Source organism: Ambystoma mexicanum, chromosome 4p, assembly GCF_040938575.1.
Source record: "Ambystoma mexicanum isolate Mex_15411 chromosome 4p, UKY_AmexF1_1, whole genome shotgun sequence".
NCBI classification, from domain to species: Eukaryota; Metazoa; Chordata; class Amphibia; order Caudata; family Ambystomatidae; genus Ambystoma; species Ambystoma mexicanum.
This window is the reverse complement of record NC_090927.1, coordinates 357,906,605-357,929,009: the sequence shown is the minus strand read 5'-3', so window position 1 is coordinate 357,929,009 and position 22,405 is coordinate 357,906,605. Positions and strand designations below refer to the sequence as shown.

The window sequence follows — 22,405 nt, the reverse complement described above, 5'->3', positions numbered from 1 at the left end:
CTTCCATTTGCCAAAATAACAGTGACGAGTGGTAGGCTTTCTAGCCTCCCTGAGGATGTCCATGCATCTCTGCAGGAGTTGTAAGTGTCCAAATTCTATGATCTCAGGAGCCAGGCTGCTAAGTTCATGGTCTGAGGGCATGGATGCAGTGTCCTGCCCCTGTCCTGTGACAGCATGTTGTGTGGGCAGGGAAGTTTCACTGGGGGAGATAGGGACATCTCCATCAGGTGGGCAAACCATGGCTGCCGGGCCCACATAGGGGCCACTAGTATCATGGTAACTTGTTCCTGGTGCATCTTGTGCACAATCTTGTTGAGAAGGGGAGTCGGGGGAAAGGCGCAAGCAAATTTCTCTGACCATGGAATCGATAGACCGTTCCCCCTGGATTGGTTCTGGGGGTACCTGGAGGCGTAATCTTGACATTGTGAGTTTTCCAGAGTCGCGAACAGGTCTATTTCTGGGAATCGCCATTGTGTGAAGACGTCGAAGACGATGTCTTCGTGCAACTGCCATTCGTACTCTGAGGGCAGAGGGAAGTCTCTGCTGAGTTTGTCTGCTAGCAGATTGAGTTCCCCTAGTACATGTTGCAACAGTAGGAACATGTGTTTGAGAGCCCACTTCCAGATATTCTGGGCTAGCTTGGACAGTCCTGGAGAGTGGGTGCCCCCTTGCTGGTTGAGGTAGTACATGGCTGTGGTGCTGTCCGTAAGGACCATCACTGTCTTCCCTTGTAGGTGTTCATGGAAGGCTTTTAGTGCCTTGAACACGGCCAGTAGCTCCAGTAGGTTTATGTGCTTGGATGCTACGCTCGGAGTCCACACTCCGTGAGCAGTCTGATGGGATAGGTGAGCTCCCCATCCTGTGAGGGATGAGTCTGTGGTTATGGCTTCCACTGCAAGTGTGGCAAAGGGTTTCCCTCTTACCAGGTTTTCCTTTGTCCACCACAGTAGCGAGAGAACCAAGGCCTGCGAGACCACCACTAGATTGTCCCATTGTCCGCTGGCCTGACACCACTGGCTGTTGAGCCACTCTTGCACTGGGCGCATGCGCAGGCGTGCGTGAGGTACCAAATAAATACATGACGTCATCATTCCTAGCAAGCGCATCGCTTTGCGCACCGTCACCTCCCGACCTGCCACATATTGGGGGATCTGAAACAGCATGTTTTGGACCCTCTCGTTGGAGGGGAAGACGAGGCCGTCCTTTGTTCTAATTAGAGCCCCTTGGAATTGGTTGACTTGGCTGGGGTCTAAGCTGGACTTCTTCTTGTTGATGGAGAAGCCCAGTTGGAACAAAAGGTCTACAGTCTTTTGGGTGTTTGAGAAGCATGTCTCGTAAGATTCCCCTGTTATGAGCCAGTCGTCGAGGTAAGGGTATACTGGGATGGATAACCTGCGCAGGTGGGCCGCTGCCACTGCCAGTACTTTTGTGAATACTCTTGGTGCAGATGCTATGGTAGCACTCTGAACTGGTAGTGTTTGCCCTCTATCATAAACCTGAGGTATTTGCTGTGCACTGGCAACATTAAAATATGAAAGTTTGCATATTTCATGTCCAGTGTTGTCATGTAATCTCCCTGTGATAGTAGTGGGATTACTTCCTGTAAGGTCACCATACAAAACTTTTGGGGTTTGACAAACTTGTTCGCTGGGTGCAGATCTAATACAGGGCGCATGGTTAGATCCTTTTTGGGTACAAGGAAGTACACTGAATAAATACCTTCTGTTACCTGAGATAGAGGCACGACCTCTATAGCTCCTTTTTCCAGTAGCTGGTCCACTTCTTGGAGAAGGATGGCGAGGTGTTCTGGTGTCATGCGTCGTCCCCTCGGGGGTCTGTATGCTGGGGAACTATTGAACTCTATACAGTAGCCGCGGGCTACGGTGGATAGTACCCAGCGGTCTGATGTTATTCCCTCCCATGCTGGAAGAGAGGATGTTAACCGGCCCCCGACCGGCGATGCATGGGAGGGGACCCAAATCTTCGCGTCACTTGGTGTTGTTGGTGGCTTGGGAGCCTCTAGGGGTGGAACCCCGGCCTCTCCCCTTGCCACGGCATTGACCTCTCTAATTGTACTGGCCACTATTACTTTGGTAGTTGTTGGCAGAATATTGAAGTTGTTGATTCTGTTGCTGGCGTTGGCCACGAAAAGAACGCTTGTTTCCAAATCCCCGCCTGTTAGGGGGTTTTGAGATTTGGTCCAAGGTCTTTATGGTATCAAATTCTTTTTTCGCATTCTCCAGTGCGTCGTCCACTGCCTTTCCAAAGAGGTTAGACTCTTCAATAGGCTTGTTAATGAGCGCCGCTTGCGTTTCCGCCTTAAACCTGGAATTGCGAAGCCAGACGTGGCGCTACAGCAGAATTCCCTGTACCAAAGAGCGGCCAGCTGTTTCGGCTGCATCAATGGTATTCTTAACGATGCACTGGTTGACCAGAGACCCTTCATTAACTGTAGCCAGCAATCTAGTTTTTAGGGGTTCAGGAACTTCCTCGATGTCTTGCTTAAGCTTTCCCCATTGCGCATCAGCATAGCTTGCCAGCAATGTGTTATTATTGGCAATTCTAGTTGAGAACGCTGCCGAGGTGGTAATTCTTTTGGCTAGGGCATAAAGCCTTTTCCCCTCTTTATCCGGGGGTGCCTCGCTGGTAGACAGTGGAACCCTAGCCCTTTTCCTAGTGTTAGTCACCACTAAGGAGTCCGGGATTGAGTGACCCTTAATATATAGTGGGTCTGATTGAGAGGGTGAGAACAATTTTTCGATTCTTGGATTAACCCCCCCTTACTAGTGCAGGGGTGGCCAGTGAAGGGTTGATTCGTCTCTTAACAGAGGCGAGTATTGGAATTGTTTGGCTGGTGGGGGGTTTTTCTTTGATAATCCTCTCCACGAAGTCAGTGTCTGGGGTGACTTCCCCAGTTTCGACCTCAAAATGTGCTGCTGCTTTCCTCAGCAGCGCATTAAAGGTGGGCTGGTCGTCAACAGGCGAAGGGTTCCTGACTGGTGTGGTTTGAGGAGACCTGATGTCTATAGTGTCTGGCTCTGTAGACCCCAATGGTGACTGCCAGGGATTTGGGTCACCTTCACCCGGGTCTTCTTCGTACCCCTCCTCACTTATGTTAGAGTCCTCATGGAAGCCTTCTCCCTCTTGTTTGTCCTCCTCATTAATGAACTCCTCCTGGAAGTGAGTGTCCTCTTCGGTGAGGTCGTAAGAGTTCATATCTTCTTGAAGGGGGTTATAGAACAACTTCGGGTATTTAGCCCTTGGACTTTCTAGGAGTACCTCCCTAGGTCTTTTAGGTGTCCTATTTTCTGGAATGGCCATGAATCTGTCTAACTTGTCCATACAGGACTGGAACTTCTCTAAGGTCCACTGAGGTAGGCCAGAGCGGTCTGGGAGTGAAAAAGGAGCCTCTTCTCCTTGTATTCGTCTAGATCTGTCCCCCATAGCGTCGAAGATAAGGTGCCTTCGCCTTCTGAGAAGTGTTCTGGCAGGCTAGGGCTTTCTGTCGACGGCGGGAGCTGTCCCAGCCTACTTTCCAGCACCTTTGGCGTTTCTTTGGCCTTGTGCGCGGTTTTCGGCGTGTCACTTGACGTCCGTCTCTGGCCGTCCTTAGAGGATATACACGCGAGGCTTTCGGCGATCATTCTGTCTGCCGAGGGATCGCTCGTCGTCGCGCTAGGTACCGTCGAGTCTTTACTGGCAACGTGCGCACTAGGTACCATCGAGTCTTGACTGGCAACGTGCGCACTCTTACGAGGCGCGTCGCCGCCTGAGGGTTTGGGGTTAGCGCCCTTATTTCCAGAGTTCCTGGTCGCCTGTCGCGGGAGCGCTGGCGGGGAGGGCTGGCGACCCTTGCAGTCGGAAGACGCTGGTGGGCCCGGCGCCTCCGTTGGCGCTCTGGCTGCCTTCGACGAATGCGTGCCGTGGGGTATGTGTTTTTGAGATTTCTTGTGTGCGTCCTTGTCGCCGGGGTGTTCATCCCCAAAAGCTGGGCGTGAGCCGGGCTTGTCGGGGCCGGGGACGGACGAAGAGGAGCGCGAACGCTCCCTCGAGAGGTCTACAAACTCTGTTACAGAGGCCGTGTAATCACCGTCCTCGTCACATTCGGCAGCGGTGGCAGCGGGCGAGGAATCTGACCTAGACATGGCATAGGCCGCCCACCTTTTAACCCTACGGTCCTTTATCGTTTTGGGCTTAAGTAACTTACAGGCCGCACAGCCTTCCTCCTTGTGATCGAGGGGCAAGCAACGGTTGCACCGTTTGTGCTTGTCCTTCCAGGTATATTTGCCTTTGCAAAGTGGGCAAAACCTAAAGGGCGTCCTCTCCATAGCTGAGGGCAAGAAGTGTGATTACGACCTCGAAAGAGAGGGAGGGGAAAGAGAAAGGCATTCTCGGAGAGAAAAGAAAAGACCACACAACCCCACTCTCCCTACTGTGTAAGGCCGGCGAGGCCAGGCCACGTGTTCGGCGACGCCGAAGGATCTCCTCCGCTCGTCCTTCCGTCGAAGATCTTGCTCGGCGGAGAAACAGCTTGCAGCTTCGTCGAGGGAGGGATCTATATGTTAGATATTAAATAATAAACGACCAAGGGTCGAAGAAATGATTTCGCAATGTCTCTCGAGGAGCTCCGCATAGAGGCGACCAATAACTGGGCGGAAAAAAACAATCTGAGGGACCTCGACGCGTGAGTGATTGTGGCTACAACGCACGTCACTATAGGGATAGTGTTACAGACACGCCTTGTCGACGTCCCCTTTTCGACTACGAAAAACAAAATGCAATACTCTGCAGTGACCACTGGATGTCGGACTATGCACAGCATGTGATTCTAAGCAGATTAACAAACATCAGATATATATATATATATATTTTTTTTTTTTTGAAGGCATTTGGAGAATACTTGTAACTGCTGTTGTTTTTGCGTTAGTATCAGGAAACTTGCCGACTTACTCCTGTGTTGTTCGATGCCGTCTTCAATTTGTTACATACGCCTCTTGTTCTCTTTTTGCCTAGCTGCAGATGCTGGCATTTGCACGCATGGGATTACTTGTAAGTCTGAAGAATGGGAAAGATGGACAGCTTTTGATTGGATCTTCGTTTTCTTCCAAATATTGGGACAAATCCTCCAACAAGTCATGATCTTTTATGCCATTTAGTTCCTGAAAACCTTGATTGGGATTTACCAACCCTCTTTCAAGAGGAGTTTCAGGAACTTCAATAGAACATAGGGCAGAGTCTTCCCTAAACATTTGAACATTCAAGTCATCTTGGTGTCACCACCTTTGATGCCTTCACAAGGTTTGTTGTATGGAGGGTGAGTGGACAAGTTTCTTAGGAATGCTCTCGAACCATTTGTTCTGAGCTTCGCTCTTTCTCAAATCTTTCTTGGCTTATTTTTGTTGGTTGCAACTCTTTCCCTTTACATTGACTGACATTTACAGGTTGAGTTTGTTTTTTGAAAATTGGAAAGACTTCGTCTTCTGAGTGGTACATTTCCATGTGGCTACTTGATGTTGAAGCTGGTGTTCCTTTTGGATGGATTTTTTTTTCTCGTTCACCTCCTTCCTTAGTTGATGTTTGGGCTGCATGAGGCCAAGGGCCTGGTTTGTTTCGGTTCAGTGACCCTTGATTTACTTACACAACTTTGTCGTGAGCTGCATCAGCATTAGAGGCCTCTGCCCTTTCAAGCTCTATTGGTCTGAGTGGCTCAAAGTCAGTTGCTGTTCATTTAAGTGTATTTGTCACCTTAAAATTGTCGTTTGCATGTTGTTGGGGGTCCTTTTTTGTTGGCTATGAATTCCTGTCCAAAAATTGGGCAATTCTGCATCAATTTGTTGTGTACCTTTGTGGCAATTATTTAGTTTGTATTTTTTCTGATCCATTTAAGGATTCAAGCAAGGCGTCCATCATGTTAGTTTTATCGACATGGTCGCTTTGAGCCATGTCACATAATCGTGCTTGCCACATGGTTGAAGTTTCAGCTTCATTATCAAGTCTATTCTGCACATTCGTTGTGCAACCTTCCAAAAATATGAGTTTGGAATGCATCATTGCAAGCAATGTATCATGATCCTTCATACTGTTGTGTATATGTCTTCATACAGTTTTAAGACGGGAGCTAGCGAGATGGATAAAGCCGCCATTACATTGTTGTGTATCTGCATTCCCGCTGCTGCTGATAGTTACAACTTTTGTCCGTTTGATTCATTGCCGGAAGAATGTTTGGTTGAGGGCGAGAATGTCGGTGAGCACTGCACACTTGATGATTGGGAACCAGATGATTGCTTTTCCGCCTCGTGCATTTGAGTGTGAGCTGTGGGAGAAAACCAATCGACTTTTGCAGTTTCCACACTTCGTCCCAGCCCATTTAAGTCGCTCCATGATTTAAAGGGGCTTGTGTTGTAGCAGGAGTTGAAAAGTATTGGTACCGTCTTTCGTCAAAGGAAAAATCGCAAAGACTGTTTGCAGATCCGTGATCTAATTTCTGCTAAGTCTAACTATGAATCCCTTGTCGCGCTCGATGCTTGCTCTTATATAGCGACAGTCATTTCCTCCATCAGCCTTGTCTTCTTCGTCTTCTTCTGAGGTTATTGCGGTTTTGTTTTTACATCTGCTGATTTTAATGGTGGTAGGACTGGTCATCTGAGAAATCCTTGTAGCGCAGGTGCCAGTTTGACAAAGCAAACTTTGGGAGTCATGGGCTTGCTGAATGGTTTTGTACTACGGCTGCCAACGACTCATTTTCGTCCCCTGGGACTGAACTTTTTTCCACCCTGGTGTCCACTTGCCCTTGCGCTTTAGGCGTTTTATTTTCACTTCTTGTATGACCAGAAGAGTGGGCTGGGTTGGCAGCAGGCCCAAAAATCTGCCAGGAGATTGTGTAGTGGTGACCTTTTCAGATGCAACTATGGCCAATTACCTTTTAAATTCCAACCTAGCTCGAGGACTTAAGCCAAAAGGAAGCCAACTATTTAGTAAGCTTCTTCCCCTGGACCATTTCTATGTGAGGGTAGGGGGGCTGGGGATGTGGGGTCAGTCACATGGGAACAGGGCTAGGGAGGAGGACAAGAGGAAAGGAAATCACTTAGTTCGCCCGGAACCAGACTGCCAGATAGTGGGTGGTTTGAGTAGGTTCCCATCTAAGAGAGGGAACCCTACTGACAAGGTAAGGGACCCTCCCGGCACTTAGGAACTGGCAAATCAATTTGAGATCCTAACTTCTTGCGAGGATCTGGATTGACAAGACGGTTGCACGAATTGGCCCCCAAGTCTTGGTAAGTGGTGTGGTAGAGCAACAGAATGTCCCAACTTGAACCGGAGGTGTTCTGGCAGACAAACCTGTTGAGTTCCGTCTGCTCTCATGGAACATTACAGGTTCATCAGGAAAGTTGAGTAATGGGTCCATTGTCGAACTACTCCAAGCGAACAAGTTGGTACTTTTACAGGAAACCTGGGCGTTGGACACCCCACATCTAGATGGGTTTGTCTCCTTTGGAATCCCAGCCAAGAAGAAGTCGAGAGGTAGAGGTTATGAGGGTTTGTGCATCATGATCAAGTCCTCCCTAGACTGTGGGATTAGAGTGATTGACACGGGGATGGATTTCCTGCAGGTGGTGACCCTATCCACAGTGAAGGGGGATTCAATCTGCATCATCAACTTTTACAATAGTCCACACATCTCGGAGGCAGACAGATTGACAAAAGTGAAGGGGTTCATGGAGGACCTACTGTCTGCGGGTATAACAATGAATTCTACGTTTGTGGAGGTGATTTTAATATTAAAATGGGGATGGGCGTGGCTAAGGATGCTTTAGATCCCCTGGAGTATATGTCTGAATATCCCGTTTCCCTCTACGATAGACGAGAGAGTGTGCTCAAAGGGATTGCAGATGTGTTTGTGGTTGTTGGAATGGGGGTTGCGCACAGTTAACGGCCGCCTAGCCCCAGATATTCCGGGCAAGGTGACCTTCAACAACCATATGGGCTCCTCAATAGATTATTTTTACATTTCTGTTGGTCTATGGGAACGTACTACAAGATTTGAGGTGATTCCCAATGTGAATAGTGATCATCACCCTATATGCTTGTCTCTCGTGGTACTGTTGGGGGTTGGGGTCTCACGGCACGTGGCACCCTGCCCAATAAAAGGGGTGACCAGTGGATCCAGAAGAATCAAATGGGGGACCATTGTAGAGGAGACATTGCACTACAAATTGATTATGGAGAATGGACCGCTTATGGTGGATATTCTGGGGGATACTTACCTGCGAAGGTATTTGTTGATAGATTTGTAGAACTAGAGGGGGCTCTAACAATCAAACTTACAAAAGCAATTATGGTCAAGGGGAGAACATCACAGAAGGGCTGGTTTGACGAGGCGTGTAAAGAGGCAAAGTGAGCACTACAACTGATCCTCAAGGACCCAGCTTCCAGTAGAAGAGCATTAACTCAGACGAAGGAAAAAGGAAATTGAAGGGGTGGCCTGGGAAGGATTTCTGGATGCCGCTAAAAGAAGGGGCCAGAAGGCATTCTGGGAGTTTGAAGGGTGGTCCAGTTGGGTGTGGAACACATGCGGGTAGTGGGACCATGTGGAGGAAGGAGCATGGATAAAGCACTTGGGAGCCTTATCGGGGTTACTGCCACTGAGGGGCCTGTAGATATAGCTGTATCATGCCTAAATTTTGAAGAGGAGGAAGTCAGGAAGGCCATTCTTCAACAAGCCCATAATCGGACACAAGGCCGGATATGATTCCTGCAGATATGTTTCAGGACCCCCTGGATTTGTGGGCTCCACTTCTAATGACAGTGTTTAATGCTTGCATGAAATCCGGTAACTATCCCCGTTCATGGAAAAGAGCTATAATTTTACCCATTTTTAAAAAGGGGGATATGGCTGACCCTGGGGCTTATAGACCAATTTCACTGTTGGACTCTTACTTTAAAATTTTTCGAAGAGTATTGTTAGCCCGCATTGAAACCTGGCTGATAGAACAATCATCCTTTCAGACATTCAGTTTGGGTTCCGGCCAGGAGTCGGCACTATGGAACAGAGTCTAAATCTGTACCTGCTAGTGGCCAATTCGGTCTTCTGTAAGGGTGAGGCGGTGTATTTGGCATTCATGGACCTGAGCACGGTCTTTGACAAGGTAGACGGGGCAAAGCTCTGGGCCGTGCTCGGGTCGCTGGGTTGCCCGGGGATACCTTGAGGGTGTTGGTCGAAATACGCACGGACAATGAGGCATGCGTGCGCAGTGGACCAGGGGGTCACTGCACGGCCTGCTTCAGTGTTGGATGTGGTGTGCGGCAGGGCTGTGTGTTGGCCCCCATATGTTTTTGTTTGTACATAAATGGTCTTTCTGGAGTCCTCATCAACATTTTTGGGGGAGGGCTTTCCCTGTCCTTGCATACGCAGATGACAGTATTGATTGCCAGAAGACCAAGAGCTTTACAGACCCTGATCAATGCATATACAACATTCATGTGCGAATTGGGTCTAAAAATGAACACCAAAACATCTGCTGTGATGGCGTGCGTGGGCAGGAAGCGGCCTGTGGCTATGAGACTGATGCTATGTGTGGGAAAGGTGACACCCAGGGTAAAGGTATTTGATTACCTGGGGATAAGAGTCTCGGAAGCTTCATCTGGAAAGGCACATTTGGCTAAACAATCTACGAAAATGAGCCAGCAAATTGGAGGCATTTTCCATTTTATGTCACGGTGTGAGGGAGAACCACTAGAAGTGATATCTAAGATTTATAGTGCCCAAACAATGGGCGTTACCATGTATGGCGCCCCAAAATGGGGCCTCCAGAGGGCTGACAAAACGCAAATACAATAACAGATTTATTAGGAGACTGTTGCGGCCCCCTAACTCGGCTGCAAGTATTGCAATTCACTGCACAATTCATCCTGTCTGGGCTCGATTACTTAATTCGAGGCTACCGGTCTGTTCATGTGATCGCTAGTTTTTTGCTCAAAGAGGCTATCTGCCTCAAGCAGTTCTGTGTCAGTGATATCATGTTTGTTTGTGTGGTGAGTGTTCCAAAAGTCGACTTGGGTGGCGAGGCATGTAAAGCAGACATGGTTGTGTTGCTGGAAAATTGCCATTATCTCACTCACCTGGGGTGTCTCGCAATGCTCAAATCGATCTTTCTGTTAAAGAGGTTGGTCAAAGTCTGTTGCTGCCGGATGCAGGGTCCCATTTGTTCCATGATGTTGGTAGCGGGGAGGGCGGAGGAGGAAGGCATCCTGTCCGAGCCCTAGGTGTGTCTCGGGAGAGACTGGACTATCCTGCCAGACTCATGCGCTGGTGCTAAGCACCCCCCTTCAGGTTTTGTAGGCTGGCCCTACAGCTTAAAAAAGGCACAGCAAGCAAAATCGAAGTCAGGTAGCAGCAGCAGCAAAACATTGGAGGGCTGGGGAGAGACTGGACTCTCCTGCCAGACTCACACGACGATAATACATTTCAGATGCCTCAAAAGTTGGGAGGAAAGCATTACTCCAAAAGGATACAACCAAAACGGGCTTAAAAAGGTTCCCAGAGATTAGGAACACTGAGTGATCAAAAAGGGTCCCACTCACTCAGGATAACCAAGAGTCCAGCAAAAAGTGCTGAGGGACTCACAAGTGGGGAGACTACTGCACAAAAATGAAATTCTACCCAACGGCATGGCTCTTTTGAGCCGAGGACATTAAGGTCCAGAAAGTGTCTCCGGTGCTGCCACTGAATTAAGGAGTCCCTTTCGCTCCTGAGACCCACAGCTTCATGGCAGCTCCTCGCATCAGTCGCCGACACGCTGCCCGCTGTGCAATCTATGAAATTAGGCTCACATGGGGAAAGGCAGCCCTTCCTGCACGGCTTCTGCTGCACAGCCTCTGTACACCAAAGTTTAGGGGAACAGGACACTAGCAGGATAATCGGGTTAAATTCTGCTGCATCAGAATCCCAAAGTCACTTCTCCCACTTCTGTCTGGATTGCCAACACTGTACCTTCTTCCTTCTACTTCTGCTACTACTGCATACACTCCAGCCACAGTTCCAGCTTCTTATTGCCTGCATCTGAGGGGGCCCTTTTAAACATCTCAGTTTCCCTCAGGTTTGGGCTATAAGGCTTAATTGCCCGACTACTACTATAGCGCAACTTCAGCCCTCTTCCTCGTCCCAGTACTTATGGGACTTGTAGTCCAACAAAAAAAATCAGTTCTTTTGAATAAATTCTTGCTTTTAAGAGTAGATGTATTTCCCTTAGAGTCATTTAGGGATGAACCATTAGAATTGGTGGTTATAGAGGAAGACAGTTTACAGCAATATTTCTAAATTACATTATACCTTTGGAAGTAAGGAGGATATTTATCCTGACGTACCTTGAATGATCTTTCTGTTAAGGGTTGTTCAGGTTTCATGGCATTTGCGACCAATGCCACAGATTTTATGTGTGGTTCAGATACATTATAATGACAAGCCATTACTAGTTTTGGCAACTCAAAATGTTCACCCTTTTAGAGAACAAATACCATGTGTCATCCCAGAGGGTCTCCTCACCACCCAGGGCCTCATCTCCTCTCAGGTGATTCTCTACAGTCAGCCCTACAGATAAGGGGTGTATCGGACACTTTGACTCCCTAAAAATAGGCAGATACTCCCAAAATATAAAAACTGAGTAAATACTCCCAACAAAAAAATAAAAAATGGAAATAAATAAATGGCACATGGGACCTTGTGCTCCTGCTTTCACACACAAAGCTCCATGGATATGCTTGGACCAGTAGTGCACATAGTACCACAGGAAGAAACTACTATTATTAATGCATGATTGGAAGAAGTAAATGTGCATGTTTTAATGTCTATGAATAACAAGGTGCAAAGGAGTAATTATTAGGAAAGCATTTCCGTTTTCCATTTCAAACATTTACTCGTTTATAAAATACTCCCATTGGGAATTGTACTTACATTTTTATTCCCTAAAAAATAATTTTACTTCTAACTTAAAACAATAGGGAGTAAAATACTCCCACTTCAATATCATATCTGGAGCACTGCCCGCAGTACACCACCCTCAAGGTGAAGATGAGGAAGTGCCTGCCTTTCCCTGGCCACCTGGAAGAAGACTTCAGGCAGTGGTTTAGTGAGGGATCCATAGGATGCATCACACTTTCCAATAAAGCACTAAAGCCTCAAGTTAACCAAGCACCAAAATCTGACATTTTATCATAAAATGCATGAACTTGCCTTTAAAGTTACTGTGCTTTGAGAAGATTCCCATCATATACCACACATTTTTTAAACTTACCTTTAAAATGATTAGAAATGCAAAAAACACCAAGACAATAAACAAGAGGCAGCTGGAGTCCAACGCAAGCATGTCGTCTTTATACGGGAAATCAGGCTATTGACAGAAAACAAAAACAACTTTATCATCACATTCATGACTTTCTGCTGCATTGTAGAATCATTAATTACATCACAATAAAACTCTGCTCTGAGTTGTACTGAGTCCTACACGCATGCTTGCCAACATTTGAGAAACAACACCCATGCATCCTCCGACTCATTGCAATTGCGTTTAAGGACTAAGGACTGGGGACACACTGGCAGGGTAAGAAGGAAAAAAAGAAAAGGGAGGGGGGGGGAGATCACCCCCATCAAGAAATAGGATGGGGGGGCACCCCCACCTCGTTCTCTTTAATATCTATTAAGACAAAGTTGGGCAGAAAGCCTTTACCTAGCAAATGTTAAGGATTTCAATCGGGCGCCACACCTTGGCCTTAGCCTTGTATGTAGCACACAATTGGAATGTTTTCGCTTTATATTCTATGAATTCAATTTGAGATGGCACACAGAGCCCATCTCACACCCCTTTTTTCAAATACCCCGAGTCACAGGGTCACAATGGACCAGGAACCAGGCTGGTTGGTGTGAATGCAATATTTATTAATTTTTAAAATTCAAAGGAAATCATTCAAATTTTAACACTGGGCAGCAATCACCAATGTGGTGATAATTACAATGGAAACTGAAACAATACACTTGGTTACCCTTCTTCAAGAACATATACAAAGCACAAATGAGTAGGAGCACTTAAGATTTCCCCCTGCAATGCTCTCCCAAACTCCTGGGAATCGAATTTGGAGTGGACAGAAAGAAGCAGCAGGGAGTCAGGGATATTGTGCAGCAAACAGAATCAAAATGTGCGAATGCACAAAATGACACTTGGAAATTGACAAATAATGTGTGGTTAAATCTAGGAGGCAAATAGGATTTCTCACAATAGCAGGAATGGATAAACACTAGAAATCACAAGGCAAGTTCTCAACAAAAGGCATACAGCAGCCGAATCACACGTTGCAAAGTTGCATTTTACACGGATGCAGTTTTAAATGTCACAAACGTTTATGAAAAACTGGTGAAATACTCGGATTTGGAATGCGGTTTTTGAGCTGCGGAATAGACGGATATCACAGCGACAACAAGAGTGAAAGGATGGTGGAAGCTGAAGATTTGGATGAGAATTCCAAGATCAAAAGGAGGTTCGATTTTGGCAAAATGAAGCTGTGAAAGAAAAATCGTCTGGGAAAGAGATTTTACTTAAACTAGATTGTTAAGACTATATTGTTAAAGAAAGAAACGGTAGGATCCTGGGTTAATTTGCAACTTCACCCTTTCACCCCGCGTTCAGATCTATATGGGAATTAATTTAATTTCTTACAATGGCGCCAACACTAGGAACTCACAGACAAGATGCACAAAGAATTCTGACAGGAGAACAAATTACCAAGGCATGGATAGGATGGCTTAGAGAGTGGAATAAAGATAAAAGGGTCAGACTGGGTAGGCTATGGGTAGGCTATATGTTTCTATGGGATGGGAAATACTCAGTCCACGCTTCAGTTTTGGAACAGTCAACCAGGCCTGGTCACCGCACGGCAGGCGCCCCTTACAGCAAACAGCTGGGCAATTCTGGTCACTGGATGGCACAGGTACCACAGCATTTCCCCTGGTTAATGGGATTTTAGTGGGATTTCTAGATCAAGGCCTTGCTGGGATGGGTAAACTATGCTTTGGCCAGGCAGTGGAATCTGGAATCTGCCAAGATGGCTGTAGAAGATCAGGAACGCAGGCACTGGAAATTCGGGAGTGTGTCTAGAGTCCTGTCAGCCACACTTTATATTATATGGTAGGGCAGGCTTAGCTTAGTACGCCCCCAAACAACTGGATTGTTCAGGGGGGGATTGTTACTGCCTTCTTGTTAACTGATTGGACTCTTAGAGACATGACATCAGCTTTATGATGTGGGTTTACTGGTTTACTATGTACAGAACCTCCCATAGTTAATTTTGCTACAACCCAGTTTTGACATAAATGGCAACTTTTTACAGTTGTGGCATCTTAATTCACATGGGCAGATTACATCTTTTATGTAGAGCATGGTAGTCCAATGCTCATCGTTGTAGGACCTTGTTTTGTCCGATGATAATGTTTCCTCATTTTCAGTGAGAAATATTCAGCCTAAAATTCAATAACTTTATACATGTTTATAGATTATTATTAGGCATATCAGTATTTAATTTCACAATGGCATCATGTACACTTTCCTCAGAATGTCCACTTTTCTGCCATTTCTGTTCCCGACATGGCAGTGAAAGCTACCACGTCTTAAACTAAAACCCCTTATATTTACACTGCTAACTTTACGTTTTTGCAAAGTCCTGTTGCAAAGATAAGTCTTTTTATTAATAACAAAGTCTTTGGGAACAAATGGGGCAGGCCTTTGTCCTTCACTTGGCCCATTTCTTTTCTCAGCTACCACCAACTGTCATTTCAGCTCAGGGTGGCGATGGGGGTTTCCCATTTTGATTGAATGTTTATTGCCTCTTCTCCACTTCACAGGTTGGTGTCCCAGAATTTCTATGGTAAGAGGCCTCAGTCTAGGGATGTAACGGTATAACGGTAAACCGTTAAAGATACCGTGAACCACTCAATTGAACAATAATAACCGTCACATTGTTTATACTGGTATACCGTTAAGTGTGCTTTTCAATCTGATTTGGAAAGGCTGCAGTAAGCAAGTGCTGCATAGTCTTGGCCTTGCACTGTTGCATGTGCCATCTGCCAAGTAGTTTCAGTTGGAGCAGTTTTTAATGCCATTGCATAAACCACACGTGCCTGACACAAAATGAATATGTTAGCAATAGGAAGAATAAATACAGTGCCAAGAAGGGAAAGGGTTTACTTTGGGTTGGCTACTTTGGGGTTTATATATTTATAATGGATAATGTTTGCTAAACATATGACAATGGGGTATTTGCCTGGTTCTATCATTGAATTTACATATAATAAGTCACATTGCGAAATTCACTCATCTCTATGGGTATTCCCTGCTGCCATACCAAAGGGTAACATGTCTGTGATTGCATGAACACCTTCTGGCTCGCAAGTAAACTAAAGGCTGTAACGTAAAGAGAGCGCGCTTGTGTGTGTGTGTATGCGCTCAAGCTTATACTACCGTCAGCCTCCATTGATCTGTGGCATGCAGGTTATAAAGATGGCAACATGTTCATCTTCACCAGTAGCCAGTGGGGGAGCTAAAATCCAAAATGACCACTTAAGAAAAGCTATTCAGTTTTCTTTGCCAGTCGCAGCAGGGCTCCTCCCCACCCCCCTCCTCCTCTCCACACGTGTGTTTGGTGGAAGCAAGGGGTGGCATTTCAGTGGAAAGTATGTTGAAAAGGCCAATTCTGGCCCTGGGTGCCTGGTTTTGTTTGTGATGATAAATCTGACAATTTATGACCTTTTAGAAAATATTTATTAAGATTGATTAACTCCAACTGCTATACCGCGATAACCATGATATACCGTCATTTGGCAAGAAGGTTATCATACCGTCATAAAACTAATACCGTGACACCCCTACCTCAGTCCAGACAAAAGTCTGCCAAGGTAGCAATTATCACCCATGCATGCCCTAGAATCTACTGTGAGGGGCCTTCTGCTGCTAGCAACCCCCAAACCGAAACCTGTTTGGGGCCGATTTCCCCCCCCCATGTAGCCAATTAAATTTAAATCCTTATTTTATTTATTTTTGTTCTGAATCAGAAGAAAGCCTGTTGAATAAAATTGTTTCACAGCACAAACCCTCTTTACATGGCCTTATCCAACATTTAAACTGGTATTTGTCTCATTTGCAAAACTACATTTAAACATGGGGTGACTGCTGGCATTTTCATTTCAAATTCGGTTTTTCTCTACCATCTGAATTCCCACATTGTTCTGTAGCCATAGTTTGTTTCTTGTATGCAGCAATTTGTTTGAAACAGAGATGCACTGAAATTAACATAGGCCCAGAGAGCTGGGGTTTCTTTGAAGCATTGATCTTTGACATTTTGTGACTCAAATGTCAAGCGGCTTCTGCGGCTGAAAACAAAGTTTCTTCTGCTGAAGCACAATGTGGATATGGATGGGCATGGCAGGGTCTTTTTGATACAAACAACGTGATGTGGAATAGTTGAAAATAGCATCAGGGCAGATTCCTTTTCAGTGTAAAATATTCTTTTCAATAGGAACTTTTTGCAAGCAGCAGAGCAGCGCTGCTTTGATTTGCTTCTTTTGGGTGCACCCAAGAACACACTGGCACCTTTCTCGGTGTGCCCCCTGTTCCAACTCGCCCAATAGGGGTTTGGCAAGACGGTGCAGCCATCCTTTTGTTGCTGCAAAACACAGTTTTGATGCAATGGTGCTCCAAGGAGCCAGCGCAGCCATTTTGCTGTTGACTGCAAAAGCGCAGCTTGATTATGAATGGGAATTCTGAGTGGGTCAATGTAGTCCACACAAAGCCTAGTTTAAGGGCTCTGGGCACCCCCTAGCCGAGAGGCTTAAGGTCTTGCAGAGGGAGCATATAGCATTCCTTGTGCAAATAATATTTCCCAGTTAACTGTGGGTTTATGGCAGTGTTACTTTATAGCAAAAAGTGTTAGTTTGGGAACAGATTCCTGCTCCTTGAAAAAGGGCCAGATGGTGCTCTGGAGTTGGAAACCGAATAGGAATGGCCAGTGAGTGGATAGGGTACTAAGTGTTCTGGTTTGAAGCCACATCTTGTAGGTTGCTCTGGGAAGAAGCCCGGAAATGTTAGAATGTGGCAGCTATCAAGTGAATGGAGGCAGGCAAAAGTTTGAAAGAATGCACGGGTGATAAAAAGGAAGCAGAGTTCGAACTCGGCTCCAAATACGATCATTACGATCATTACATTTAACAATTGATGGGTCAAGTCTCAAAGCACCAGGGAAGAGGACCAAGTAAGCTCGGCTTTGACATACGATTATAAAATGGCACACGTAAAAGTAAGGAACAGGTTAGGGAGAATTCTAATTTCTGTGCTAATTCCCTTCAACCTTAGAGACCCCCAGCTCTTTATCTGGACTTGAATTTTACCCCTGGAGTGAGTGAACCCTTTTTCTCACTTTCTCTTGTGTATTTGACCTGATTTGGATTATGAGTTTGTTTGTGGAGTCTGACCAACTCTATACGCATCTACTTTTTGTATGGTGAAGCACAGCACCTTCAGTGCAGCGTCACAGAGAAATCCTTTAGATTTAGAAGGTTCAAATACCTTTTCATGTGTGAACTACCGTTCCCAAGAATCCAAGAATAGTAAAGTGAAATTGGCTTTACTTACCTTTTCTCTTTGTAGGTCCAGCACACACCATTTAATGTGAAGTGCGGGGCGTTACTAAGTAGCCCCTTATCCTACCTAATCATGTACATTATGTTACCCGCACTACTTTAATGGCTTGTGGCAGTGCTTTTCTAGAGCAGGGAGAATCACCCATGGGCGACCATTTTGTCAAAATGGGCCCCATTTTCTTTTTTCGCCATTTTCTGTTTGGGAGGTCTTGCTTCCGTTTTACACTGCACACCAAACCAGGTTTGAGCCAGTTGTTTGTTTTGCCTTTGGCAGGCTTCAGTGCTGAAACCTGCCTCTGGCTCCAGTGTGTCTGGAAGGGCAGGAAGCAAGGGAGGTTCCATAAACTCCCTTTCCTTTGCCTTTTGGAATGCCTGAATTCACCCAGTTGTGATGGGCTGGCTGGTTGTCTTGAGTGACAGCTAGGCTGTGCATGAATGGGAGAAACCTGCATAAAAAGTCAAGTGTTTTGGGATAAAGACAAAGTCGACCACTGGGAAGAACAAGAAAACGTGAAACAAGCTTGCTGCATCCTCCTGGACCTTTGAAATGCCCGGTGAAGCCCTGCTGCTGTGCTGAAACTCCTCTTTCTGATCGACAAGAGAAGCTCCGGAAGGGACAACTTCTTCCCTTGGGTTAGTGGGACCAACTAACCCCGAGACTAACTGCACCAGACCATCTTCCCCCGACTAGCTGTACTTCCTTGCTACTGCAGGAACAGAGTGCCAGGGGTCAAGAAATCCGTAGTCGAGTGCAACATCTGTGATCCGGCCAGAAACTCCAGAAGTCTTCCCAGGACCAGAAGCAGGACGACTAGAGCTCGAGTCCCGTCACCAGAGTGCAGGACTCAAGGTGTGAAGGAAGCCCAATCAGTATCCATGATCTGCAGTGGTGCTGTTTACTGCGCGATGGAACCGCAAAGTGCTGCCGAGCTGAAGAAAGCCCGTAGCTACTGCAAACCCTCTGAATTGCTGATGCTGGAGTCCCCAGACGTCCTCCCTCTTGTCCCCACAACTGAGGCCCAGGAACCCTGGATCTGCATTGCTGCACAGAAAATCTTTGATAGGATTACGTATCCAGAAGCCAACTGGACCACTCTTCTTCTAACCAAAGGTACTGTTCTGACTTGGGGTACTTACCTCTGTGTCTGTAGCTTGCTCTTCTCCGTTGAGACTTGCAGTAGTTGCTTTGCTAGAGTTGATTTCAGCTCCAACCTTCACAGGTTTAACAGCTTGGGACTCTACAGTGATTTTTCAACAAACTCTCTAACTTTGTGCAAGACTTTACTATGTAAGAAGTGCCTTAGCTCCATAGACTTTGCTCCAATTGACTTTGGCTGTACTGGCTCCCTGCAAACTCTTCTATTCCATTTGACTTGGATTCTTACTGTCCCTCATAGGTGATACAATGGTTTTAAACTAATATTGCTGGAAAAGGTGTTATCTAGACTTCATTGGAAGATTTAAAGTGCTCACATGCTCCGAGAACCTGTAAGTCGCCTTCGGTTGTAATAAGTGTGTAAGAAGAATCTCTAAAGAGGAACTACTAGCTTTGTGTTGATTCTGGAAAAGCATTTTAAAGTGTATTTAATTTCTACATATATTGCCCTTTTTAAAGAATGCTTATTTAAAAACTACTGTTAAATAAATTATTTATAACAAACAGAGTGTAAGTGTTACTCTGCTATTTGTATTTGTGGATTTAATTGCTACAGCTTACATTTACCCCTCTTGAGATAGGTCTGGCTGCTCAGTCTGCTCAGTCACACTACCAACTTCTGTAGTACAGGCCTATACCAATAGGTGGGTTACCTAATACCAAGAGGACAAGGGTTGTGTAGTCTCCCACAGAGTTACTACATCAATTCTTGCCTAACAGTACATAGCTTGTTAAAAGCCCAACCTAGCTAGGAAGCAACGGAACATATCAAAAGATGCAATGAAAAAGCAGTAAACTGAAACCTAAATCTACATTCCATCTTTGACACAAGAAAATGCAATTAAAATGTTCAATAATTTGGTATCAAAAGACCTGAGACCTACAACACAGCGCCACAAAGAAGATTTATGTACAAACTATCCATAGAATGCAATCTAGCACGGATGATACAAACTAATGATTTTATAATAAAACCTGCATACAAAGGAGGCAAAATTGTCAACAGGAAGGACAGTGTTAAAGAAGTCATGAGCCAGCTCAAGAATACAAAATGATGCCTACCAATTCAATCAAAATACTACTGAAACGGCTTGATCACCTAAAAGAATTGAATGACCCAAGTCTACTAGACGATGATGAATACAATTGTCAGGAAAACATACTATTCTGGCGACCATTTAATTCACAAGCTGCAAAGAGTGTTTCACAATTTCCCAGAATGCAGCCCTATAGGTGGACTAGGCTCATTGATTGAACCTGCATCAGAATATACAGATATACCATTGGTTCAATCTTTGGCCTCATATGTTAAAGATAAAGCAGATGCCATACAGAAATTGGAGTACATAACATGGCAAGAGATCTACAGATTTGTGACACTTGGTGGCAAGAATAATAATTGTTCTTTTATAAACGGGCTTAATACCGGAGACCAGTTCCTAAGCATGAGTATAGAACATGAAAAGGGAATTTCTGTAGCTTTTTTCTAAAATGAAGAACCATGTAATTCTACGATCATAATGAAATGCTAATAGAAATGTAGAACTTCACTTTGATGCATAATATTGACGCATATTTTTAACATTCAATTGATTATCTTATAAACAGGCCCTAGGTACAGCAATGAGATAAAAATGTGCGGTAGCCGATGCAAATCTGTTTATGGGACATTTTGCAGACAAACGCAGGGTTTTACCAGCCATGTTCATCATGAACAATACTGCGGGGCGGTTTATTGATATGATCTGAAATGGAGAATTAACCTCCCTCCCTGAAGAATATTTTAACCAACTCAACGATAAGCAGTAAAACATTACACTTTTTATTTTTATTTTTTTTGCTCGATTCATTACATTTTCTTGGACCTTCACCTTGAACTCAAGAAACAATCCAAACAACACTATGTGAAACCAATAGCGGGTTGCACAATACCACATACCTCCAGGACTCATCCTAAACAGAAAATATTCCACATGGAGAACGCCTATGAGTGAAAAGGAAGTGCAGTGATGAGCAAGATTGTACCAAATAGGCATTTGCAACCAAACAAAAATTTCTAGGGGATACAATGCAGACACACAAAGCTTTTAGGAAAGCAAAATAGCCCAGACGAGAATTATTTTCAAACAACAAAGTAGGAACAAGTGAGATTTGTGATAACGCAAACATCACAACAACATTTTGGCCAACATTTCTTTTTTAAATTATAAAATACCAACACACTGGCATATCCTTATGGTTTATCAAGATATTTGGGAATATCAGACACTCTCTCAATTGTACATCGCAAAGCACTGCATTAAAAACAGAATCCACTCCAATTTCTTGAAAACTGGGCATGGAAGTACTAAAGAAATTTGACCCAATCAAGATGGCTTGCACCAACTAAGGGCAACTTTAAATGTGGTTCATGTATAACATGTACACACGATGGACAGAAACAAAGAACACTTTACCAAGTGACAAAACACACATCAAAAGCTGTATCAACCAATACAAACTCTACGATGAGTACATTTAAAAACAAGAATCCAAGAAGGTAAATCAAGAGACAACCTATCCGTTATTGATAGAACAACACAGAAATTCCGCCACTGAAGGAAAAAATGTACTAGTATGAAATCAAACCACCAAGGAGTGGTGGCAATAAGGAACTGATATAACTCCAGAAAGAGGCTCTTTGGATCAACAATGAACACTTGCAACATTAAGGATCAATAATTATAGTTTTTTAAAAAATAAAAACAGATTAAAGGCGCTTGTTGCGTTTAAGACAGTCACACTATTTGGACACTGTATGCACTTTGAATCACATGTAACAATTCACAGTAATCTAATATATGAATTAGGCATTAAGTACATATTTGAAATTAGGCACCAAATAGCATTAATTGAATACTCTATGAATTCCAAACTTCATTGTATTCAAAGATTCTAGAGGATAAGCACAAATTGAAAACTGATTAAAAAAATAAGTGACCATTGCAAGGCTGATAAATCAATGCTAAAAACCAAAATAATGTCAAATATTTCATAAAGACAAACTAGATAAGCATCACCACAGACAATTCATTAAGGCCAATTTATAATTCATTCACATATCACACATTGTAAAAATTGTTTGTTCTTTTTTTCCTCTTTGTGTCGGTTATGTTCTTTGGTACTACCAATAGTATGAGGGTTAGAGCTACCAGGATTTGGCAGAGTGAGTTAGGAATACTAGGAATGTTTGGGCAACAGGTACTTCAGGTTGGGGCGGAGTATAGGGTGGGGGGGTTTGAGAAGATCTATTTTTCTTTGATTTAGATTGGTTAATCACACAGATAACTGCTTTTACCATTACAAGCATCAGAAGGTATTTAATCACTATCCGATGGGGAGTGGCCTGCAACCACTCCCCATCGGATAATGACCAGCGAAGCGATGAGATCCATTAAGATTCTTACATGGAACGTCAACGGCCTGGGCATAGGTATTAAGAGGCGATGGGTTACCCAATTCCTAAAACAGACACTCCCCCGACATTGCCTTCCTCACCGAAACGCATCTGGTGGGGTTGACATGCACGCTTT

General features: G+C 44.8%; 1 protein-coding gene across 1 annotated transcript in view; it reads right to left on the bottom strand.

Annotated features, from left to right (window-relative positions):
• Window positions 1–22,405, bottom strand: part of LAPTM4A (lysosomal protein transmembrane 4 alpha) — a 253,752-nt gene that overhangs the window by 118,602 nt on the left and 112,745 nt on the right. The window contains exon 5 of the mRNA XM_069605911.1: window positions 12,291–12,386. Coding sequence (XP_069462012.1) covers window positions 12,291–12,386 — 96 coding nt within the window. The remainder of the gene's footprint in view (window positions 1–12,290; window positions 12,387–22,405) is intronic.